Below are 26,758 nucleotides of genomic sequence, written 5' to 3'. Positions count from 1 at the left end.
CACAAAACATTTTGCTAGCAGAACAAGTATGCTGCTCCGTGACGTTAACTTCACACTCCCTTGGATCCAACCTTCTTTTACATTTTTAAAATGGGGGGGGGAAGGGCCACTGCTCAGTGGCAGAGCATCTGCCTTGCATGTAGAAGATCTCATGTTCAAACCCCAGTTGCATCTTCAGGCAGGGCTGGGAGACACTCCTGCCTGGAGAGAGAAGCCCTGGAAAGCTGCTGCTCAATACTGAGCTAGATGGACCAATGGTCTGATTCAGTATAAGGTAGTCACTGATGTCCGGATGTTAAATGTTTTATATAACTGTGTATTGAAATAAATAACAATAAGAAAAGAACTGGGGAAAATGCACACTAGCACTCATAAATATATTACTATACATTCAAAGGGAAAAGAGGGAGGGAGGGGAAGCCTAGCCATCAGGCTAGTAGCCATAAATAGCCGTAACCTCCGTGTATTTGTCTAGTCCTCTTTTAAAGCCATCCAAATTGGTGGCCACCATTGCCTCCTGTGGGAGCAAATTCTATAGTTTAACTGTGTGCTGTGTGACAAAGTACACCCTTTTGTCTGCCCTGAATGTCTTTCCAGCATTCACCCAGAATGTGCTTTAAACTGGGTTTAATTCTGCAGGGATAGTTTTATCACTCAACAATCCTGAAGTCTAGTTCAGGGGTAGCCAACATGGTGTCCTCCAGATCGCAACTCCCGTCCTTCCTGGCCACTTGCCATGGCGTGGGAGTTGTGGTGGGTCTGGCTGATCACAGTTTGAACTGTTTTGTTTGCTTTCTGGGTTTTAAATAATTTTGTAAGGCACCCTGTCCATGGTGACAGTGAAGGGCAGGACATAACTGTCCCAAATGATTTTATTTATATTGTTTTCAAAATCATGGAAGTTGTCCCCCCTACCCTGTCACTTTTGGAAACTTATTGACCATTTATGACCTTATTTATTTATATTACTTGATTTATCTGGAGCTTTTTGAGGCACAATTTCCCCTTTCAAAGCAGAGCACAAAATGTCATAAAACACTGTAATGAAAACAGTCAAACAAAAACAATTCAGTTTCATTGCACCCCATTAAAATCAAACACCAGCAGTTAAAATATTAGCAGGAATTAATAAAAAGCAGGGTGAAATAAAAATAAAAGGTAGTATTCAACACTAGTTCTACCCAGAGTAGATCCATTGAAGAAAATGAGCATGGCTAACTTAAGTTCATGAATGTCAATGGTTCTGCTCTGAGTAGGACTTAGTTGAGTACCACCCAATGTTTTAAATTAGTTCTTAAAACACTTCCAAAGATGGGGCAACAGGAACAGCGGAAGCCATTTTATACTGAGTCAGACCATTGGGTGGTACATCTAGCTCGGTACGGTCTACACACCAGACGTGGCTAACCGCTTTTGGGCCGAGGGTTGCACTGGCTGATAGGAGCAGTCGATCAAAAAATAATAATTTAATAATGGACAAAATTTGGTCATGGAACCCAACAAAAACTCTTGGGGGCCATATGTGTTAGGGAGGTATGGGGCTGGATCAGATGCATGCCTGAGTTCCCCATGGGGAACATGATTGCACAGCCTATTCCTGCAGCAAGCCTGGTTGAAGTCACTATCCGAACATCAGTGGTGACTTCAACCCTGCTTGCTTGGCTGCATGACTGAGTTCCCAGTAGGGAGCTTGATCACACAGCCGATCCCTGCAGAAGGCTGCTTTGCCAGTCCTGTGCTTGGCAGTGTCGAGCACAGGGCTTGCAAAGCGTTTTGTACAGCACTTCCCAAATGCCCGACAGCCAGCTGACAAAGCATCTTGCATTGGGTTTCGCAAGCACCCAACAAACAGCTGGTTGAAAGGCCAACCCCCTGCTCAATGCAGGAATTCAACTCAAAGCATGTCCAGCAGGTGGCTATCCAGCTGCCTGAACACCTCCAGAGTTGGAGAGCCCATCACCTCCCTAGGTCATTGGTTCCATTGTCGTACCACTCTTAGGAAGATTTTCCTGATGTTCAGTCAAAATCTAGCTTCCTGTAACTTGAGCCCATTATTCTATATCCTGCACTCTGAGATGATTGAGAAGAGATCCTGGCCTTTCTCTGTGTGACAACCTTTTAAGTACTTGAAGAGCACTATCACAAATACTTGAAGAGCACTATCATATCTCCCCTTAGTCTTCTCTTTTCAAGGCTAAACATGCCCACTTCTTTCAGTCCCTCCTCATAGGGCTTTGTTTCCAGTCCCCTGTTTATCCTTGTTGCCCTCCTCTGAACATGTTGCAGTTTGTCCACATCCTTCTGAAAGTGTGGTGCCCAGAACTGGATGCAATACTCAGGATGAGGCCCAACCAGTGTCAAATAGAGGGGAATGAGGTACATCATGCAGTTTGGAAACTATACTTCTGTTAATGCAGTCTAAAATAACATTTGTCTTTTTTGCATCCCCATTATATTATTGGCTCATATTCAGCTTATGGTCAACAACAATGCCAAGATCCGTCATGCATGTAGCATTGCTGAGCCAAGTAACCCCCATCTTATAATTGTGCATTTGTTTTCTTTTTCCTAGGCATAGTAGAATGCCTAGGTGTAGAATTGCTGTAATATGTTTAGAATATTTGTCCCTGCCAGCATTCTTGATGCCATATTCTGTACCAGTTGAAGTTTATGAACCATCTGTAAAGGCAGTCCCACATTTAGCACATCACAGTACTCCAACCTGAATGTGACCAGTGATCGGTCTTCTCTAGACTGGGCCACAAATCAGCCGAAGGCGGTAAAAGTCAGTCCTGGGCACTGATGTCACTTGTACCTCCATCAGGAGTTCTGAATCCAGGAGCAGATTATGTAACTAACTCTTCAGAAGGAGTCTACTCTCATCAAAGACATGTTGCACACCTCCGTTCAGAGCAGCAGTCTCCCCAACCCATAGAACCTCCATCTTGACAGGGTGTCCTATTTTGTTAATCTCGGATACAGCTGTAACTCTTTCAAGGAGGTGCAGGGATCTTTCTTGATGTCCCCATTATCATTGCCATGTGTATATAGCCACATCTCAACCCAGAAACCACTGAAGTTCTTCAACGGGTGAAATAACATTTTATGTCACCAAGTGACAAGTCTGGGATTTTGGATGGATGGGAACTACAGAAACGTTAACTCCTCAGCCCACAAATGATATTACTGGTACTGCTGACACATCCACCTTTATTATACAAGTTGACTGTATAAAGTATTTCTACTGTTGTTCATTTGGGTCAGCCTTATCCTGCTGCTTTCTGAGAACATCCTGTTTGGACTTCCGCCCACCCTTATCAGCAAATACCTCTGGAGATGGTAAGGCTCTGCCATGGACCACAGGTATCCTTGCACAAAATAAACACCAGATTAGTCAGAAACAAAACTATAATTTGCCTGAACAGGTTTTGTTTGCTGTGTGGAGCAGCAGAACAGATGGGCTGTTCAGTTTATCTCGCCTTCTGACTTGGGCAGTGAATGCCCCTCCAGAGATTAGTGAGGGAGTCTCTCTGCACACTCTTGTAGAGTGCAGCAGTTTCAAAGCACTTAAATAAACAATCCAAACAGGGGGCCCAGCCTCCTACAATGGTGCTCATATTTCAGTGGGGAGGGTTCAGTTATCCTTATTAATATATTGCTGGATTTGTATTGTATTGTTCATTGTTTTAATTCCCCCCCCAGTTTTAAATGGCTTTTATATGTTGCTTTTATCTTGTTGAGTTGCTCTGTGATTTTTTAATTGGATAAAGTGACTGATAAATTATAACAATAGCACGACTTCTGTATAGGGTGACAGTCTAGTGCTGTTGGGGGGGGGGGAGATTTAAGGAGGAAAACACGTTCCTCTATTTTTCTACCCATTTAAAATTTCTCCTGCTCTGGAGGCTAGAAACTTGGATTGGGGCTGGTTGTCAACCCTGAACCTGCTTTATTGGGGCAAAGTGGATGAAGGAAAAAGATAGCCAGGGTGTTCACAAGTTACATTCAATGAATGTATAATCTGTGCACCTGTGTAGTGGAGCCAATCTGGCACTCCTGCTGCTGTGCCCCACTGCTCTGAGCACCCTGTCCCCCTTTAGGACTGGCAGTGATGCTCAGCATTCGGAAGGCAAGCAAAAGACGCCATCCTCCATTGTTTAGTTGGAGAACTGCAGCACAAAATTCAGATGAGGGTGGATTTTGAAGTATGGCTGTGTTTTGGTTGTCATGTTTTTTCAGAAAGTGTGACTTTGCTAGCTTCTGCTTTAAATGCAAACCAAATTAAATTTCTCCCCCTCCCTAACTGAGAAACAGCTGGTATAGCACAGTGGGGAGGAAAGCCTGGCTGGGAGTCCAGAGTCTGTGAGTTCAAATCCCCACTTGTGTCTCCTGGGCGTCAAGGGCCAGCTAAAGATCACCCCCACAGGGAGTGGCTCAGGGGTTACGTGCCCTGCCACCTGTGCAGCCGTAGGCAAGCTGCAGAGTCCCAAGGAGCCCAGTTGCCCCCCAGCTGGCAGTTGTGGACAAGGAAGGGGCTGGCTTGTGCAGCTGTGGCAAGCTGAGCAGGCCCTAGCCAGCTGGGGAGGACTAGCCTCAGAGGGAGGCAATGGTGAACCGCCTCTGAATACCGCTTACCATGAAATCCCTCTTCATAGGGTAGCCATAAGTCAGGATCGACTTGAAGGCAGACCATTTCTATTTCATTTTTCCCTAACTGAGCATGCTTTTTGGTTGCTGCTGTTTCGTTTTTATTCTTGTCTTTTTGGGTAGTTGTGCAAAACTTGCAAGAGTTCCCCTGAGCATGCTGATATGTCCCTGTTGTTTCTCAGTGGTCCCGTTTTGGCTCACAGAATCATAGAATTGTAGAGTTGGAAGGGGCCTATAAGGCCATCGAGTCCAATCCCCTGGTCAATGCAGGAATCCAAATCAAAGCATCCCTGACAGGTGGCTGTCCAGCTGCCTCTTGAATGCCTCCAGTGTCGGAGAGCCCACCACCTCCCTAGGTCGTAGGTTCCATTGTCATACCTCACAGTTAGGAAGTTTTTCCTGATGTTCAGTTGAAATCTGGCTTTCTGTAGCTTGAGCCCATTATTCCGTGTCCTGCACTCTGGGATGATTGAGAAGCGATCCTGGCCCTCCTCTGTGTGACAACCTTTCATGTACTTGAAGAGTGCTATCATATCTCCCCTCAGTCTTCTCTTCTCAAGGCCAAACATGCCCGGTTCTTTCAGGCTCTCCTCATAGGGCTTGGTTTCCAGTCCCCTGATCATCCTTGTTGCCCTCCTCTGAACCTGTTCCAGGCTGTCTGCATCCTTCTGAAAGTGCCATACCCAGAACTGGATGCAGTACTCAAGACGAGGCCTAGCCAGTGTTGAATAGAGGGGAACTAGTACTTCACATGATTTGGAAACTATCCTTTTGTTAAGGCATTTCTCTTTTTTGCAGCCACATTGCGTTCTTGGCTCATATTCAGCTTATGACCAATAACAATTACAAGATCCTTCTTGCATTTACTATTGCTGAATTTCCATTAGTATTCATCAATTTACTGGTAAAGGGAATGATGCAGTTTATCAGGATCAATGGGACTTAACTATGCTCGGCTTTTACTGGATTGATCCCCCGCATATTTAGACAAAATAGGGGGGAAACAAGGGGTAAAGGTTATAAGGCTCATCCATCGTTCTAATGCCTTCTTCTGCCCTTGCTTGTAAATTGGAGGGCTGTTTGTGGGACATTTATTTAAACTAAAAGGTTGCACTACAATTCTTGGACTTCCCTGCATCCAGTTAATGAATAACTAGTATGCAAAGCCTCAATATGCTTCTTTAATATCTAGCATGGTTCTAAAATTCTGAAAGATGCTCCCATGGGTCAAGGAAGTTAAATGGGTTCAGATAAATGAATGGAAAAGACATGGTCTGAAAAGGTATTTTCTGCAATATAAATTAAAGAGACATTTTTGGCTTTATTGTTTTTTATACTAGAACTAATGTGTGGGGAAAAGCTGTCTGAGACACATTTTCTAAAGAATTTCATTGAACATTTCCCAGGATTCTGACAGATGAGGTATACTACTTTGTTCTGAATTAAATCTAAGGTCCACTTTACTTTTATAGCTGTTTTGTTGTTGTTATGTTCATCCAACTCGACTACGACTTATGGTGACCCTATGAATCAGTGACCTCCAAGAACATCTGCCATGAACCACCCTGCTCAGATCTTGTAAGTTCAGGTCTGTGGCTTCCTTTATGGAATCAACCCATCTCTTGTTTGGCCTTCCTCTTTTTCTACTCTCTTCTGTTTTTCCCAGCATTGTTGTCTTTTCTAGTGAATCATGTCTTCTCATGATGTGTCCAAAGTATAATAACCTCAGTTTCATCATTTTAGCTTCTAGTGATAGTTTTGGTTTAACTTGTTCTAACACCCAATTATTTGTCTGTTTTGCAGTCCATGGTATGCGCAAAGCTCTCCTCCAACACCACATTTCAAATGAGTTGATTTTTCTCTTATCCACTTTTTTCACTGTCCAACTTTCACATCCATACATAGAGATCGGAAATACAATGGTCTGAATGATCCTGACTTTAGTGTTCAGTGATACATCTTTACATTTGAGGACCTTTTCTAGTTCTCTCACAGCTGCCCTCCCCAGTCCTAGCCTTCTTCTGATTTCTTGACTATTGTCTCCAATTTGGTTAATGACTGTGCCGAGGTATTGATAATCCTTGACAAGTTCAATGTCCTCATTGTCAACTGTAAAGTTGCATAAATCTTCTGTTGTCATTACTTTAGTCTTTTTGATGTTCAGCTGTAGTCCTGCTTTTGTGCTTCCCTCTAACTTTCATCAGCATTCGTTTCAAATCATTACTGGTTTCTGCTAGTAGTATGGTATCGTCTGCATATCTTAAATTATTGATATTTCTCCCTCCAATTTTCACACCTCCTTCTTCTTGGTCTAATCCTGCTTTCCGTATGATATGTTCTGTGTATAGATTAAATAAATAGGGTGATAAAATACACCCCTGTCTCACACCCTTTCCGATGGGGAACCAATCGGTTTCTCCATATTCTGACCTTACAGTAGCCTCTTGTCCAGAATATAGGTTGCGCATCAGGATAATCAGATGCTGTGGCACCCCCATTTCTTTTAAAGCATTCCATAGTCTATAAAGCACAGGGTGATTTTCTTCTGAAATTCCTTGGTCCATTCCATTATCCAACGTATGTTTGCGATATGATCTCTGGTACCTCTTCCCTTTCTAAATCCAGCTTGGACATCTGGCATTTCTCGCTCCATATATGGCAAGAGCCTTTGTTGTAGAATCTTGAGCATTACTTTACTTGCATGGGATATTAAGGCAATAGTTCGATAATTACTGCATTCCCTGGGATCCCCTTTCTTTGGAATTGGGATGTATATGGAACGCTTCCAGTCTGTGGGCCATTGTTTAGTTTTCCATATTTCTTGACAGATTTTAGTCAAAATTTGGACTGATTCAGTCTCAGTAACTTGTAGCAACTCTATTGGTATGCTGTCTATTCCTGGTGATTTGTTTCTTCCAAGAATTTTAAGAGCAGCTTTCACCTCACATTCTAAAATTTCTGGTTCTTCATCATATGGTTCCTCCGTGAATGAATCTGTCATCCTGGCATCTCTTTTATAGAGTTCTTCAGTGTATTGCTTCCATCGTCCTTTTATTTCATCTCGGTCAGTCAGTGTGTTCCCCTGTTGATTAATCAACATCCCTACTCTTGGTTTAAATTTCCCTTTCATTTCTCTAATCTTTTGAATAGGGCTCTTGTTCTACCCTTTTTGTTGTCCTCTTCTATTTCTACACAGTAACTATTGTAATAGTTCTCTATTGTAATAGTTGTCCCTGCGTACTAGTTGCTGTATTGTTGCATTTAGGGTTCTGACTGTGTTTCTATCTCCTTTTGCTTTTGCTTTCCTTCTCTCTTTAACCATTTGAAGAGTTTATTCAGTCATCCATTGGGGTCTTTCTCTCTTTTTAACTAGAGGTATTGCCTTTTTGCATTCTTCTCTGATAAGATCTCTGACTTCATTCCATAGTTCTTCTGGTTCTCTGTCAACTAAATTTAAAGCCTCAAACCTGTTCCTTATTTGATCTTTATATGCTTCTGGGATGTTATTTAAATTGTATTTTGGCATTATCTTTTAATCTGTATTTTAATTTTTGTAGTATTTATTTTGTTTTTGCTGTGCTTTTCGTTGTTTGTTTGTATATGTTTTGTATTTTTATTATGATATATTGTATTTTATTTTGTTTGTTCACCGCCCTGAGAGCTATTTCGCTAAGGGCGGTATATAAATTGAAATAATAAATAAATAAATAAATTATGATTGCTTTGTTGGTCTTCTTTAGCTTTACTCTGATTTTCACGTATATAAGAAAATAAAATACAAATAACATAAAAAAAATAAAAATAAAAATGCAAAAACAGATGACTTCCGATGTATCTTCGATCAGTTGTAACAGATACATATAAAAGATACCTTGTTCACTAATAAATTACATACTCTCCTTTTTTCTCGATTAACTAATCTAATTAATCGTCAAAACCCAATATTACGAATTCATTTTCTGTGTCTCGCAAAAAAACTCAAAAAGGAATCCCAATCCTTGAGAAATGTGACTATTGTTTTTTCTCTCAGTAGACAGGTCAGCTTATCCATTTCTGCCAGGTCCATTAGTTTTAGTAGCCATTCTTATCTACCCTGTTCATCAATTAATATCAACTTTGGACATAGTACCGAATTTATATACAGGACAACTCCATTTGTTTTCTTCAATCCTGCAGAAACAAACTCTTCCCCTAAACTCTTATAAATCAGATACTTTATATCCTTTTTTCTGATATGAGTTTCCTGTAAACAAATTACATCCAATTTTAACTTTTTCAAATAATGAAATATTTTTTTCCTCTTTTGTGGAGTTTTACTCTGATTTTCGATACAATCAGTTCATGATCTGTACCGCAGTCTGCTCCTAGTCTTGTTTTTGCAGAAAGTTTGGAACTTCTCCATCTTCTGTGGCCAATTATATAATCCATTTGATTCCTATATTGAACATTTGGTGATGTCCACGTGTATAGTCGTCTTTTCGATTGTTCAGAAAGTGTGTTTGCAAGAAACAAATTATTGGCTTCACAGAATTCATAAAGTCTTTCTCCTGCTTCGTTTCTGTCTCCTAGGCCCCATTTCCCCACAATTCCTAATTCTTCTCTGTTCCCTACTTTTGCATTCCAATCCCCCATGATTATCAGCACATCTTGTTTTGGTGTGTGATCAATTTCTTCCTGTACCTCTGCATAAAATCTTTCCAATTCCTCTTCTTCTGCGTTTGCCATTGGAGCATAGACTTGGATGATGGTTATGTTGATAGGTTTCCCGTTTAAGCTCATTGATATCACTTGCTCAGACCTTGCGTTGTTTCTCCTAATTGCTCTTGCTCCATCACTTCTCACTATTAAAGCAACCCCATTTCTTCTTAATTTCTCATTTCCTGCATAAAATATTTTGTAGTTGCCTGATTGGAAATGTCCCATTCCCATCCATTTTAGTTCGCTCACACCAAGTATTGTAATGTTGATGCATTCCATTTCTTGCTTGACAATTTCTAACTTTCCCTAGTTCATGCTTCTCACATTCCATGTTCCTATTGTGTGCGTCGTACAACTCCGGACTCTCCTTTCGCATCTGTGCGCATCAGCCTCTGGGCTTCCTTTTGGCTTTGACCCAGCTGCGTCATTAGTCACAGCGCTACTCGTACTTGTCCTTTGTTCTTCCCCAGTAGCTCGGTGAGTGCCTTCTGACCTGAGGGTCTCATCTTCCAGCACTATCTCGTGTTGCATTTTGGATACTCTGTTCATAGGGTTTTCGTGGTAAGAGATATTCAGAGGTGGTTTACCATTGCCTCCCTCTGAGTTTGGATGCATCTTAGTCTGGTGTTTCAGCTTTGACCATTCCGCCTTGGGTGCCCCTGCTAGGAGTCTAGCCTCTTGGTCTAGACTCGTGATGGCATTGCTGTCAGCTTCTTCAACACTCTCAACCCCCCTCACTATGTTAAGGTGTGCATCCGAAGAGGAGGACTTTTATAGCTAAAAACATTTAAAGCAGCCTTCACAAATTTGGTGTTTTTCAGATGGTTTGGGCTACAGTTCCCATCAGCCGGCTGGGGCTGATGGGAGTTGTAGTCCAAAACACACCTCGAGGGCACCAAGTTGGTGAAGGCTAATTTAGAGCATGATTTACACCCACACCCTGATCTGGGCATGCATCTTGTTTGGAAGAATAGACTAACTCATGGTGGAGGAGAAATCTATGAATGGCTACTAGTCATTATGACTCTGTGGATCCTCCATGTTCAGTACACTCCTGAATAATAATGTTTGCTGGGGAGCAACAGTGGGAAAATGATTTCATGCCCTACATTTGTGTTTCCCAGAGGCATCAGCTTGGCTGGATGCTGGACTAGATAAATGTCTGGTCTGATCCAATGAGACTCTTCTTATGTTCAGTGACTTTTGCAGAGAGACAACGGACAGCCTTCCTGGAGGGTGGGTAATTCCATCACATCTCTGCATCAGGAGTGATCAGATGATCAGATTCTACCTCAAAGCATGGCAGAATTATTCACCCCTCAAGCAGACTGATTGGAAGGAGGCGAGGCACCCAACAGTGACTAGTGCAGAGTAGCAGAAAGGCTGCCTTTTCTGAGGACGGATGGGTAGTTCTGCTGCGCTGTTGCCGCAGGAGTGAACTAGTCGGAGGCATCAAAATCGCGTGCCCACAGCTGAAGCTGACTGGAAGGAGGCAAAGGCTGAGCCAGTAAATTAGGGGTGGTAAAAACCTTTTCCAGCCCAAGGGCAACTTTCTCGTGTTCATTCAGTGGTGGGCGGGGCCAAAGGCACAGCTGTGGGGGGCAACGGACATGAGTTTTATCTTTGTACATAGGTTACATTCTGGCCATGCAAAACACCCCCACCCCCATGTCCATTCAGACAAGCAAAAGGCATGATCACAGTTCCAGGACACATTCTAGCCAGGCAAAAGCACTTGGAGAGGGATGGTGAGGAGTGCAGCTTGAGAGAGGGGCGTGTGGCCTGCTAATAGTTCTGAGGGCCAGAAAGGGAGACTGGAAAGGCTGTGTTTGGGGCCCAAGCCTGCTGTTGCCCACCCCTGCAGCAAATCATACAGAGACAGAACAGGCCAATGGCTCAATGGCTCCACCTTTATTTGTTTGATTTGTTACAGTCTCCACAGTGCACTTGCAGTCCTTGAAGGGCACTCCCACTGGGGAATAACTGACTGAATGACAACAGAAAAGGCTGGACCTGGAGGATGACAGAAGGAGAGCAAAAGGTTTAGACCATAATGGAAGAAGGCAGCAAGGGGTGCATAGGCTGTGTGTAGAGATGGGGAAGGAATTCAATTCAGTTTGTGCTTTAAGGCAACTCCACGTAATTTTCACTATGGAGAGCAGGGCATAAATTTTATCAATCAATCAATCAATCAATCAATCAAAAATGGTGAAAGAGGAAGTAGAAACAGCACAGCTCTTTCCCACGTCCTCTTTCAGATCTATATACTTTTCAAGGCTTAGATCAGCACTTGAGCAGCTGAACGGACAGACCGAGGGGACAGAAGGAAAAATGGGGGAGAATAAGGCTGTGAGCACCCTAGTCGCCAGATCAAAGCATTTCCATTAGCCACACCTGGAGGAGGAATGGGCTGATAGGCCGATCAGCTGTGAAATCTCTTTGAAGCTGCGTTTTAAAAAAAACCACATACTTGAGCTGCTCCCACCAAGTTTTACAGGAAAAAGGGGCGGGGTTTGACTAGTGTAATGTGCCCCCTTTTTCAGAAGAGAGAGGTGGAGATACACTCCCTGTTCTGCCAGTGCCAGTGCATTTCTCCCCTAAAAGGGAATAAAGAATGATCTGGGTAGAGATGGGGGAGAAGGTTGGTTCAGTTCAAATTCAAAGGCTAATCCATTTAATTTGCACTTACTGCTGATACAATATGCAAACTGAAACAGAGTCATCTTTCAGAATTCACACTTCTCCAAATATTGCAGTGCAGTTCTCCGACTAAAAGATGTGTACAATAACGCATACAACCAGTATAAAAGAGTGCATACAAATGAATATATATGTTAGTGAAAATAAAACACAAACATGTTATATTAGGGAATATTGCTTTCCAAAAATGTGCATGTTAGTAGAAATGCACACTCAAATGCTGATGAATTTTCATGAGGAATTTACAAAAAAAAATTCCCTGCAAACTAATGTGAAAATATGGGGAACTCAATTTAAGACTGGAAAGAAATGAGAAGCATAGAAACTGGAATGGGTTCAGAGGAGGGCAACAAGGATGATCAGGGGACTGGAAACAAAGCCCTATGAGGAAAGACTGAAAGAACTGGGCATGTTTAGCCTGGAGAAGAGAAGACTGAGGGGAGATATGATAGCACTCTTCAAGTACTTGAAAGGTTGTCACACAGAGGAGGGCCGGGATCTCTTCGCGATCGTCCCAGAGTGCAGGACACGGAATAATGGGCTCAAGCTGCAGGAAGCCAGATTTCAACTGAACATCAGGAAAAACTTTCTAACTGTTAGAGCCATATACCAATGGAATCAATGACCTAGAGAGGTTGTTGGGTCTCTGACACTGGAGGCATTCAAAAGGCAGCTGGACAGCCATCTGTTGGGAATGCTTTGATTTGGATTCCTGCATTGAGCAGGAGGTTGGACTCGATGGCCTTATAGGCCCCTTCCAACTCTACTATTCTATGATTCTATGAGAACTTGCTGGTGCACCCATCCCTAGATCTGGGTGGTGGGGTGGGAATGGAGCAGCCAGGGGGCAGAAAGTGGAAACCAGGAGGCAGGTGAGAGAGAAAATGAGGACAGAAAGAGGACACACACATGTGGGATCCAGTAATATGGTTCCTTTGGAAACTACATTTATTTTCATGGGTCCCCACCACTTCCCAACCACCATCAAATTACAGATCACCATCTTTTCCCACTGACTGAACTGTAAAAATCAGGGACTTGTTGATTTCCAGAGTAGTTGTGGTACGAAGATATGAATCCAGGTCATGGAGTCCTATAGATCCACATAATTTTTACAAGGGATCTCCTTAAAAACACACTCAAATCACAGGTCACTTATATCCACAGATGTCTTCTGTGGTTTATTGGAGGTTTTGTTGTAATCTAGTGTAAGTATCTGTGAAGATGCTTGCCTTGGATCAATGTTCTTGTGGTGCTAGGAAGCACCAGATCTGTTATTTTTACTGCAGAGTCTACCACAGGGAGTTTTAATATGATGCTGGTGTTCTGACTGCCCTATATAAAATAATGCTAATCCAAGAGGATCTGTTTTAATTCTATTGCATCCAATTTTGACCTTGTCCCCTTGGAAAAGTAAAACATGCATGTGTGTTTGTGCATAGTCCCTGATATTCTGATGAAATGGAAACCAGGGCTTTCCTTTGTGGATCATTGTTTCACTCAGACAGCCCAGAATATTTTTGGAGACTGTGCTGCTCACAGTGGATATTATCTTGTAGGCAACATGAGGGACTCAAAGCCATCATTTGTGCTTGTCACTTTTCAAAAAAAGGCACTGACCAACATTCCAATCTGGACACTTCCACTTGGCAGTTCCATGGATTGATATCACTGGACTTCATGTTCCTTCCACTGTCATTAAAATGTGACGCGTTTGTATACATTTACCACACCTCAACCCAGAAATGATTGAAATTCACTGATGGGTGAAATGATATTTTGTGTCACTCACCGGTGAAGAATCTGGAGTTTCAATGAGGCCATAGAAATGTTAATTCATCAGCCAACAAATACTTGGTGCTCTTTATGCTATTGTCCTGAACTGACACTTCCCGTCAACTGAATATTTACAGTTATTCTTACCTTTGGTGTTGCTCCCATCGTGATGCAAGGATAGGTAAGCCATTCACTGTGATCTACCTTAATCCTCCTTGTGCCCCATTCAAACTCTTCTCCTGGGCCTTAAACCTGTTTGTTGACCACTGATGGTAACAGGATACTGGGCTAGATATGCAGGCCTGTGGTCTGATCAAGCAGGGCTCTTCTTATGTTCTTACCAGACAATCTTATGCATGACATAAGTTACACTGTATTTAATAGCATTTACTCCTTGATAAGTGCACATAGGGTTGCAGACACCAAGCGTTAGAATCATAGAATAGTAGAACTGAAAGGGGCCTATAGTGCCATTGAGTCCAACCCCCTGCTTAATGCAGGAAGCCAACTTAAAGCATCCCTGACTGGTGGATGTCCCTCTGCCTCTTGAATGCCTCCAGTGCTGGAGAGCCCGCCATCTCCCTAGGTCATTGGTTCCATTGTCATACCACTTTAACAGAAAGTTTTTCTTGATGTTCAATCGAAATCTGGATTCCTGTAACTTGCTGCTGCTTACCAAGAGGTGGAGGGGAGAGTTTGTGCATGGCAGTGGTAAGGTGCAAGGAGCACCATATTAGCTCCACTGCTGTGCCTACACTGAGCTGTGCCTTCCCCCTTCCCCCACGGTAAGTGGTAGAGATGCTTGGCATCGCGAAGACAGGCTCACAGCGCTACTTGTGTTCAATGGAGTTTACTCCTTGGTAATTGTGCATAGAATTGTAGCCCTGCATTCTTCTTTTCTTAGCCTCGGGGGGAGCGATTAAGGAATTTGCTAGAGAAATGCCATAGGCCAGGGAATAATATTTGCATTCCTTAAAAGTTGGTGTTACACCAAAGCAGAAACCTTCAAATCCACTTAGGGACAGGACTAGCTCTCCCATTACACACAGAGTGGCAGCTACCCAGGCAGCAGATTCTGGGGGACAGGGTGGCGTCTCCCACCATTTCCCCTGAGTTCCAGAAACCAGATTCACCTGCAGCCCCTAAATGAGTTGCTGCTTCCCAGGGCAATGGAGGACACTACCCTGTCCCTTGTTTCAAAGTCTGATTCACCTCACTTGCCATTCCAGTTGGATTCTACATATGGAATGGGAAGGCACCACCATTTGCCTGAGGCAGCAAGCTGTCTTGGACCAGCCCTGCTTGGATATTTCACTTTAGAGTTCACTTTCACTATGAGTTTCCGGGTGTCCAGAGAACCCCTACCTGGTAAGAGTCATTCACCTTATCACTCTTTTGACACCCCCTAAGGCTTCTTTAATTGGTCCACCTGGCCTTATCCCTCCTGGCAAGCTCATCAGAATCACATTCCACTCATTATTTACAATCCTGTCCTAGTCTGGGTGTGTTCTTATCAACTATTTCTGAAGATTACAAGAGCCTCCCTGTTATCCTGATATTCCTCCACAAAACAAACATCCAGAATGCCAGAAGCAAATATTTTCTTGCAGTTTGGTTTTTATTTGTGTGTGTGTGTGTGTGTGTGTGTGTTGGCACATTTAGTTTACCCAGAACAGCAACCCAAAGAAGGCGTTCTTGTTTTTGCTTCCCCTGTAGTTGTATAAATTTGGAATGAGATTCCACCACAGGCATTCCATTACAGCTCCTTACCGTAGGTGTCGTTTCTCCTCAGGAAGAGCTTCCCACCAGCTGTGGACTGAGAAGTCAAGATGGTAAGTGGCCCAGTGCTTTGGCATTATATTTTGGCCTCTGAGGTGGATTAGATAAAAAGGCAGGAAAGGCTGCAAAGATGAGGCAGATTTGTGTAATGCAGCCGCTATAAGGAGAGGTTGGAATCGTCAAATGTTCCTTGCCTTCTCTGATGCCTGGTCCGTCTGTGCTGCACCCATCTCGTCATCTTGACCCATTAGCCGCTTCATGACTTGCCAACTATGCAGCTTTCTTTAGAGAAATGGAATAAAGCAAAGTGAACTATGTTCAGATCCATGTATTTTTTTAGTATAGAATTCAGACCTTTCTGGTACAGCATTGGGAGAGGTATTTAGTATCAAAGTTCACACAGCATAAATGCTGTCTGTTTATTAGTATTCTGTTTGTATGTGTTTGTAGGATTTTTTTAATTAAAAAAATTGCAATACCTTGCCATTCATTCTCTCATGCACATACCTGTTTGCACAACTCATTCATATTCTTGTGCGCGCACACACACACACACACACACACCTAACATACTTCATTCATGTACCACTGTCTCTCAGATATAGAAACCTGTTTGCCACTAGAGTTGACCACTGGCAGCCTTACAGCCCCATGCATCCTTAGGCTTTGTGTGAGCTGACTTGTTTTTAAAAAAGAAACTTCTGAGCAGTTGGAATGTTCCTAGATATTCCAGGGCACTCCAGTGGCTAAGCTAACAACTGCTTAGGACTCCTTTCAACCAACTGCAGCTAGAACTCCCACAACAATGGCCAAAGCTCTGAAACAATATAGGCTGCACACACCCCATACATTTAAAGCACATTAACCCACCTTCCAAAAGAATCCTAAGAACTGTACTTTACCCCTTACAGAGCTACAGTTCTCAGCACCCTTAACAAACTACAGTTCCCAGGAATCTTTGGGCGGAAACATGCTTTAAATGTGCTTTAACTGTATGGTATGTACACAGTCATAGTCTGTGCTTTGTTTTGGCTGTTTTATTCTGTTGAGTTTGTCAGGGGAATTGGTTTAAAGGAAAACATCATTTGTTTCTGAACAATATCTCCTTGCCCTGGCTGACAGCTCCAAGCTTGCTGATTTTGAAAATAGATACATAAGAAAAATGGGTGTTTTGGAGATATTGAATATTATATTGCTGTTGTTTTTTGTGCAGTTTACTTCTTAAAAAAATATGAAATATATACTTGATCACGTGTGCAAGCTTAATACAGAGGGATTTCCCCCCCAAAGACCTTGTTTATCATACTCAGAGTAGACCATTGAAATTAGATGACGTGACTAACAAAGGACCATTGATTTCAATGAGTCTATTCTGAGTAGAAGTTAGCTAGATACATCCCATAGAAATTTTGTTTTTTAAAAATGGAAAGAGGGGCTATAAATATTTTAAATAAATAGATTAGACCTTCATGAATGATTCTGGGTGAAATTGTCTTTTTCAGAAAATCCTCTTGAGCGTGACTGTCCTGTCCTTCACACTCGCCCTGTGCCATGGAGCCTGCTTCTCTGTCAAACACAAAGTGGAGATTAAGGATGGTACTGTTTTCCAGCAGCCTATTCATTTGGCCAAATAATTATTTAGTGTTTGGAAAATGCTAGGTGAATGAGGGAAAAGTTCACATTTTGATGTGCACCTACTGAGTTTGTCCTTTATTTTTACATTTATATCCCACCTTTCCTCCCAGCAGCTCAAGGTGGCATACATGGGTCTCCTCCTTCTCCATTTTATCCTCACAGCAACTCTGTGAAGCAGGGTTGTCAGGTTCATGGCCTGAGACTGATCCTGTATCTTTAGGAGAAGAGAAAGTCAGCCAAGTGCAGGTGTTCTTGCAATATTGTAATGAGAAAAACCACAAGGTGGAATTCTCCCTTCCTCCTGCAGAGGCCAGGCCTGGTCTTCTGTATCTTTAAAAGGTGTGCAGGGGGAACGGAGAATTCCACCTTATGGTTTTTCCCATTATTGTGTTGCAAGAACACCTGCTGTTGCACCATCTCAAAAAGAGTACATGTACTCTTAAAAGAGTATGGTTGGTAACCCTAGTCTCAGGCCATGGACCTGGGAACCTTACTGTGAAGTAGGTTAGGCTGAGGGACTGCGACTGGCCCAAGGTCACCCAGCGAATTTCATGGCTGAGTGGGAATTTGCTTCCTGAACCAATACATGAACCAAAATGCCGAGACCTTTCAAAATTCACACTTCTCCAGATTTAACAATGCAGTCCTCTAAAAAAAATATGCATATGAATATACATATATACATATTAGTTAAAAATACACAGAAAAATGTTCATATTAGTAAAAATAAAGTACAAAAATTCACTCTGTTAGGAGAAAAGTGCATTCAAAGCTGCATATGTTGGGCAAAACCGCATGCAAACATATATTGGGAGAAATGCATGTGGGCTTTTTTTAATGCAAAGATATGTGGAAATACAGTAAATCTACGACTTGAAAGAAGTGAAAAATGGAGAGAAACCAGAACGGACAGATCCATCAATCCCTAGTTATGGCACACTTATATTATTTTGTGCCTCTTCTGCCTCTTCCTATCCTGTATGAGCAAAAAAAAAATTAGCATAAATAGTGGCCTCATCTACATTTGCATACCCTTCTATGATTAGAATTTAATCTTCTCTCTCCTTCTACCCAACCAACTCCCCACAGTCCGAATGGCAGGATTGAAGGAGCGCTGCCCTGTGCCTAACTTTAAATGAGGCACATATCTGGGCTTGCCGCCTTTGTGACTGCCACCACTCCGGTGGCTTCTGCAGCAGCCTGAGCACACAGAAATAAAGGTGCCAAAGCTTTTTCTTGCATGCCAGGAAAAGCTTTACCTGTTACATTTCTGCATGTTCAGCTATTGTCAAAAGCACAGGAGCTGGACAATGGGGGGGGGGAAAGTTGGCACCTCTAATGCATAGCAACTGGAGCCATCTTGCATGGCTTTTGCATCATGCTGAATGGCAGTTTCCCTATTAACATCTGACATCATGAGCTGGTTTTCACTGAGGATTAGTGGGCTTTGGCACTACACTGCAGAAGAAATTAATGGGATTTCCCTCTTTAGGTGAACCGGTGTTTCCAACTGAGTGCACTGATCTCTATGATGGGAGCAAGCATCCATTTGGCTCTGCATGGAACACAGCTAAATGCCTGACATGCCGGTGCTATGAAAATGGAAGCGGAATGAGCTGCTGTGACAGGTAGGCAAATGCCCCCAAATGGCATTGGGTTTATTCATCTCTTTGAAAGTCTGTTCCCAAAAGCTAGAGCAGCCCCTCTCTGTCTCCCTGCAAGGAGAGCTGGTAGTCTCTACAGGCAGATGGAGATTTCTGTCCTCATTAACAGGGATCCTGCTGGGAGGAAGGGTGGGATATAAATCAATTATTATTATTATTATTATTATTATTAATAATAATAATAATAATAATAATAATAATAATAATAATAATAATAATAATAATAATAATAAAGCGTATTGTATGCACAGCTCTGGGGATAATCTGTATATTCATCCAGCTGCTTCCTTACGAAAAAGCTGAGCAACCCTGGTTCCTTCAACTGCCCTCTCTTGGGAGGAAGCACGGACTGAATTTGTGCCTGGGCTGCTGTGGATGTGAGAGATTTACATATGAAGTGAACATAAAGGAAAAGGACCCCAGCCCAGACATGTGCAGCGGGAGCAGGAATCCTTCTCCCTGTGGAGGAAGCTGAGAGAGTTGCGACATCTTGTTAGGTATAAGAGTCAGGGATCCTTCTCAGAAGAACATGAGGCCAGGAACAGCCTCTGTGGAGCAGGAGTCAGAGATGCCCTCCCAATGCTGGCGGCTTACCTGGAGGGGACTGGGGGGAGGCTAGGGTGGGGGGAGATGGTCCAGCTGTGCCAATGCCCCAGTGGGAGTGTTGGAGTGGCTTTGCTGGTGTGGCCCTGCAGCCCTGTTTTCACCACCTCCCTGCCCCACCCTAGCCCCATCCAGGGAAGCTGCAGTGATGCTTGTGTTGGGGGGGGGACGGACTCTGCAGCTCTGTCCCCACCACACAGCTCCTCTCACTAAGGCCATAGTCTTAAGCCCTGCTGGTTTCTGATGCACATTGAAAGCTAAGGCTACAATACAATGTACCTTCTCAATGCAATAATTAGATATTTATAGATTGTGATATGTGTTTATGTGTATGTGTGTGTATGTATTAAAGTGGCATCTTGATATTAGATCTGGCAATGAGCACTCAGAGGTTCCAGAGCCTTACATTGCCTTAACAGGGCTCAAACTCAGCTTTAGCAGATTTAAAGTAGCAGGAAGATGAAGAGTGGCTCTGAGCATGTACAGAGTACCTTTCAATTCACCCTGGAGTAATCCCAATGAGCAGGCACTCACTGGTGGGAGTGCATTGACTTCTAGATCTCTTTGAGTCCAAGCTCCTCTCAATCAAGGACTGCCTAAGAGTTGAGGATGGGGGAGAGATCTGAATGTTCTAGATGGGCCAGGACCCCTCCTCTTCCTTACACATTCCTGTCTCCTCCTCTGTTTCCATTCTGTGTTGCCTCTCAGTTTTGCACAAATATTTTGCACCCCTGTACTAAGGTCTTTTTGTATATGGCTGCTTCACTCAACCACCCATCCCCATGCAAGTGGGAAAGGGTTGTTATGCAGTAACATGCATTGGCTCATTGTGCAAGAAATGCCCTGTGTGTATGCAACATTAAATTCCCCAAACAAGCTTTGCTTCAGAGCAAATTGACATATGATTTCTAAGGGCTTGGCTTCCTTTGGATGAAGCAAAGCATTTTGCAAGACAGATCCTCTGCTGCATAATTCCAATTATTCTTGGTATAACTTCGTGCTAAAGATGCTGTTTTTACTCCATTTCCTGTTTGCGCTGTCCACCGTAAGGGCTCAATGCCAGCTGCAAACACGGTGTTTTCTAGTCACACTTGAGGGAAAGATCAATCACGCAGTTTCCTAAAGAGCATCCCCTCTAATTTAACATTCCCACTCCCTTGCGTTACCTGGTAATTGAGCATGCTCCGTTTGTTCTACCAGTAACTTTCATTTTAAAAACAAACAAACCCAGGTGCAGTTATTTGTATTTTCACTGGTACAATACAGCTGAAATAGAAATCTTTGTTTGAGCCGTGTTATGCTTTTGCACATAAGTTAGGGGGGAAAGAAAAATAAGGCCCTGTCTCCAGCAATATAAAAAAGGCTTGCAGAAGGGGGAGAGAACAGCTGTAAGTTGCAGGAAATGAAATGAACGAAGGGAGGAGGAGGAGGGAGTGGGCATGGAGAAGGAAACCACTGACACACCCACCTAAAAGCATTGATGCAAAGCGTCTGCAAACCCCAGAGATACGGAGTGAAGTCATTTTTCCTTCCCTTTTCGCTTTATCAGAGGATTGGGTTAGTATGGATTTACAGGGGGGAAACTGTGTGATAGCTTCTGTTTGCCAGTAACGTCATGTGAACCATGCAAGTAGCAGCAGACACACAGTACATCGCTGTGTGGATAAGCCCTTCGTTCTTCTTCTTTTTAGGTATGGTGGTGTTGCTGTCGTTGAGGGATGCGTAACAGTGAAAGATCCAGAAACATGCCAATATAAGTTCCATAAAAAAGGTGACCCCTCCAAACCATGTCACTAAGCTTTGAAACTCCCAGAATATCCCTTTCATATCAGGGAATCTGAATAAATCAATCATATGTGCATCTCTGTCTGTATTTCTTGTCTTTTCTTGACATCATCAGGGTTTTTTTTACGTATATTGTAGCAATAGACATGCATATCTTAGCCATTAATTACCTTCCTCATGTGCTCCCTTTCAAAGTTAATGAATTTCCAGAGGATAATTACTAGGGCTGGATTTGGCTGAATTACAAACCAAATTGTGCCTTTTGGTATCCTGTCTGGACTGGACAGAAGAATTGATTTGTAGAGATTTGTACAGATCTGTAGCTGAAAAGCCTTTGAGAGTGGTGGTGATTTGTGAATAAAGCGAGGTAGTTGCATTGATGATGTTGTTGACTGTCCCTGGAACGTGATATGCTCAAAAGGAGATGTTAGCTCCCAAACATACCATGCCAGAACAAACTCCCTCACATAACAATAAAATTGATATCAAACAGGCAATAAAACACTAAAACCCGGAAGTGGTTGAGGCATTTTTCTCAGATGCTCTCATAAATTTTGCCCTCAAATTTTAAAACACAGATGTAAACTACAGTGCTTTTAGTGGTATCATTAGTAGCCCATCATGTGAGGTGGTCCTTTTGGTGTTTTCAAGTTAAAAAACACAGCAGTTGCATTTTAATAAATATGTAAACAGTAATGTTGTGGCAAATTCAGAAGTACAGGGTCCCTTCTGGCACACCCCTCCCCCCTTTTTTGCTGCTGGGTTGAGAATGAGAGCCTTGTTAATGCCTTCTCCCACAACAAGAGGTGTCCCTAGGAGCCAATGAGCATGAAAGGAGAGAGTGTTAGCTACTGAAGAGAGTCTTCTAAGTAGCTGACTCACCTCCTTTCATGCTAATTGGCTCCAATCAGCAGGAAAGGACAAAGAAGCATGTTAGAAGACTCTTCTCAGTGGCTAACAAGTTCCCCTTTCATGATGATTTGCTCATAGGACACTGGAGACATTGGGGCCCTGCTCCCAAAAAAGTAAAAGGTCTAAGACCCCCCTCCTGAAACCCTGGATGATTACCCTACTGTAATATAAAAATTAACTTTATGGTCAATCACAATGCACTGGAGCTACAATCAAAATGACCACCAGAAGTAAAAGGACTACAAACAAGATGGCCACCATGAAAAAAAATCTGGTGGACTTCGAGGCTCTCCCCCTGTAAGCCTTGAACACTAGAGAGGCTTAGCCAGGTTGGGGGGGGAGTGGGGAGGGAGGTGGTGCCAGCACTCACCATATGCTGACAGACACGTTACCAGATTCTTCCAAGTTACACAGGAAATGTAGACTGTGAAAGACCAACTCAAATTGTGTTTGCATTTTTACAAATTTGTAGTCCAGTACAATATTTATTAATTTATTATTTGATTTATATCCCGCCCTTCCTCCCAGCAGGAGCCCAGGGTGGCAAACAAAAGCACTAAAAACACTTTAAAATATCATAAAAACAGACCTTAAAATACATTAAAACAAAACAGCGTTAAAAACCTTTTTTTTTTAAAAAAGAAGCTTTTAAAACATCTTTAAAAAAAGTGTTAAAACATATTGTTAAAAAAAACATATTAAAAAGCAATTCCAACACAAACACAGACTGGGATAGATCTCAACTGAAAAGACTTGTGGAAAGAGGAAAGTCTTCAAAAGGCACCAAAAAGATAACAGAGGTGGTGCCTGCCTAATATTTAAGGGGAGGGAATTCCACAGGGTAGGTGCTGCCACACTAAAGGTCCATATCCTATATTGTGTAGAACAAACCTCCTGATAAGATGGTATCTGCAGGAGGCCCTCACCTGCAGAGCACAGTGATCGACTGGGCATATAAGGGGTAAGAAGGTCTTTCAGGTATTCTGGTCCCCAGTTATATAGGGCTTTGTACTCCAAAACTAGAACCTTGAACTTGGCCCAGTAGCCAATGGGCAGCCCGTGCAATTCTTTCAGCAGCGGGGTGACATGTTGGCAATACCCTGCCCCAGTGAGTAGTCTCACCTCTGCATTTTGCACCAGCTGAAGCTTCCGGACCAACCTCAAGGGCAGTCCCACATAGAGCACGTTACAGTAATCTAGCCTGGAGGTTACCAGTGCATGGACAACAGTGGTCAGGCTATCCCGGTCCAGAAATGGCCACAGCTGTTTTACCAGCCAAAGCTGGTAAAAGGCAGTCCTAGCCACAGAGGTCACCTGGGCCTCTAGCTACAAAGATGGATCCAGGAGCACCCCCAGACTACGGGCCTGCTCTTTCAGAGGGAGTATGATCCCATCCAAAGCAGGCAACTGACCAATTATCCGAACTCAGGAACCACCAACCCACAGTGCCTCCGTCTTGCTAGGATTCAGACTCAGTTTATTGGCCGTCATCCAGCCCGCCACTGAGTCCAGGCAGCAGTCCAGGGCTTGCACGGCCTCTCCCGATTCAGATGTTATGGAGAAATAGAGCTGGGTATTGTCAGCATACTGCTGATACCCCGCCCCAAAGCTCCTGATGACCGCTCCCAAGGGCTTCATATAGATGTTAAACAGCACGGGGGACAATATGGTACCCTGCGGCACCCCACAGCACAACTGCCGGGGGACCGAAAGACAGTCACCCAGTGCTATTCTCTGAGAGCGACCCCGGAGATAGGATTGGAACCACTGTCAAACAGTGCCTCCAATACCCATCTCACCAAGTTGGCCCAGAAGGATACCATGGTCAATACCTCAGAGAGGAGGTCAGGTCGCCTGCTCCCCGGTGCTTTCACTATAGCTGCCCAATTTCCCTGCTTTTTAAAGTTTGATAGAAATATATGCAGCTGTAGATACATTCTTAAACCAAAGGTTTCTGGATTATAGAATATATACAAGTGAGGATGAAGGGCTTACAAGGGGACCATCTTTTGAGACTTGCTTTCCTGGGTGGATTAATGTGCCATACACAAAAAAAAGAGTTTGTTGAGAAGGAAGCTTTTTCTGCAGAATTAGTTCATGATTGTTTTGTACAGAGATAAGTGGAGCACTGGCAGAGTCTTATCGCTTTGTGTAGATACAGATTAAGCCAAAATCAAATCTTCTCATTAATTATCAATCTGGCTGGAGGTGATCATGAGCTTCACAAAAGCCTTTTGCCTATGAAGGCCAAAAGAGGACAGCTTGGACTTGGACACAGGAAGCCGCTTTAGACTGTCAATCCATTGGTCAATCTAGTTCAGGATTGTTTACACCCAAGTCGTGAACCTGTGGCCCTCCAGATGTTGTTGGGCTCTAGCACCCATCAGCCCCAGCCGGCATCAGGGCAGAAGCTGCTTGCTGGGGGGGGCAGGACTGGATTAAAGTCTTTGTCAGCCCCAGGCACTCTCATAATTGTAGGCCCCAACAGTGGAGGCTGTTCCACTAGGGCTTCCGGGGCACAGCCCTCCCAATAAGAATGTCAAGCAATTAAAAAGAACCCCCCCCATCTCAAAGCCACACATTTTTTTCTTGTCCCACACTCATTTTATACTTCCATGAATTTACAGAGGCATTGTGGAGACATTTCTGTCAGTCTCCTGTTCTCTAGTCAATCAGCTCTCTGCACTACTCTTGAGCAATGGAGGAAGGGTGGATGGGCCAAGTCATGCCAAGAGTTGCTGAGTTCTAAAAACCTCACCCTGGCCTTTTTTTATCATCCCTGGATTCAAAAATAAACTGAGAGACTGGATATATAGGATGGATAACAATCAGGATTTAGACCTAATCAAATCATCAATTTTTTCCCACTGGTACTGCTTGTTGAAATCAAACCATGAAAGAGCCCAATACTTACAAATGCTTACTTTCGCCTCTCTGAGAATTGCATTTACAGAATTATGTTTCCAAACTATGCCCTCAGCCTTTTTGGATGGAAGATATAGGCGTGTCCCAAAAAACCTACAGTTCTGCATCTGTGGTGGGGGAGAGGTAGAGGTTATTTCTCACTACCTATTATATTTCTACTTATATCAGACCCCTAGGGAGAGATTCCTAGGACAGATTCTGACAGCTTTACGGGGTGAGTCTACCTATGTGAAAGTATGCTGGTTACTGTCAGATTGTGATCCGTATGTTACATACAAAACAGCTCTGTCTCCTAAGGCAGCAAAACATATTTGTGCAATTACCGTGAGTGCAATCGCAGTGGACTGTACAGGGGACTCGTTAAATTGAATTTGTCTGCACTTTGTTATTATATATATATACCTTCTGTTTGGTTTGTGATGGCTTTTAGTCAAATACAATAAAAATGAACTGAACTGAACTACTCAGCCAATCCTAATCCAAAAGTATTGCTATGGCAAAGAGGTCCTTCCCATGAGTTTCTGGGCAAAACCCATGTGACTGACATTTTAATATTAGGACTGCTGATTTTTCAGCCCCTACTGGGCAGGTTTCCATTCATTCTGTTGTTATGAGGGCAATCCAGCAGCCACAATATCGGCTAGGAAGGACTGCTCAAAGAATAGCTCTGCACCATGTGATAACCCATCAGAATCATACATCTGTTCAGAATTGTTTCCCTGAAGGCCAGACCTCCTCATAGCTTGTAGCATGTTATGGTAACTAAAGAAGCAGTAGGGAGTGTTTCCTACTTTGAGGAGTGTTTGTTTAGCATTTGAGAGAGAGAGAGAGAGAGAGAGAGATCCAGCTAGCAAGCAACAGTGGGCACAGTGTGAGTGTCTTTCTGTAATAAATACCTCTCAACCTTTTACGTATTCATTTTTTAAATGAATTGAATTGGGAGGAGAAATGGTGGATGGCTGGTGGATGTATTAAGCATTCCCTCTGACTGGATTGCAGCGCCCCCCTCCAGACTCTCCTTTCCAACAGATTGAACCACACAACAAACAAGCCTGGGAATTTATGCTTTATCCAATTCAAGTCATGTGTCACCTTGCGGAGTAAATTCAGTCCTGGGCACTGCACAAAATTGAATGAATCACCAGGATATGGGGGACAGATCCCCCAGAACGCACCCGACATAGGGTGGGAAGAAGCATAGCATTCCCCTCTTAGTTTCCTATTGCACCATGGCCCACGCTGAAAGCTGGAGCTGTGTCCCAACAGGGGAACAATAGCCCTCCGGTGAATGGTATGAATGCTACGAGAGCTGCAGGTGAGAACAACATTGCCTCATAAACTGATGAGCACAGAGAGCAAAATGCGGGCAACAGCTGGAGAAGCAAATCGGGTGTGAATGGCCTGCGCTTATTGGGCACAGCTGGTGTGGTGCCCATCCTTCTAGCATCTTCCTGATCCTGAAACCAGAGGTGTAATTTGGAAAACCGTTAGCCTTGGAAATGAAGACCAGTGCAGACAAGTGACCAGCAATGGTGCTCACTGCCTTGCTAGTGGCCTTGAGAGACACCATGTAGTGCATGAGGTGATCCACCGGGATGGGCCACTCCTGTGGCAAGCCATGTAATGTTAGGCGC

The 26,758-nt window shown here is 43.3% G+C and overlaps 1 protein-coding gene across 1 annotated transcript; it reads left to right on the top strand.

Annotated features, from left to right (window-relative positions):
• The first annotated feature begins 15,497 nt into the window (after positions 1-15,497).
• On the top strand, positions 15,498-21,363 carry LOC133368454 (small serum protein 5-like). The gene is made up of 4 exons (XM_061592716.1): positions 15,498-15,653; positions 17,103-17,196; positions 18,728-18,863; positions 21,194-21,363. The coding sequence occupies exons 1-4, from the start codon at positions 15,651-15,653 to the stop codon at positions 21,297-21,299; spliced, it is 339 nt and encodes a 112-aa protein (XP_061448700.1). The 5' UTR covers positions 15,498-15,650; the 3' UTR covers positions 21,300-21,363.
• The last annotated feature ends 5,395 nt before the right edge of the window (positions 21,364-26,758 follow it).

Source organism: Rhineura floridana, chromosome 12 (assembly GCF_030035675.1).
Source record: "Rhineura floridana isolate rRhiFlo1 chromosome 12, rRhiFlo1.hap2, whole genome shotgun sequence".
Classification (NCBI taxonomy): domain Eukaryota; kingdom Metazoa; phylum Chordata; class Lepidosauria; order Squamata; family Rhineuridae; genus Rhineura; species Rhineura floridana.
This window is presented reverse-complemented; position numbering and strand designations above follow the sequence as displayed.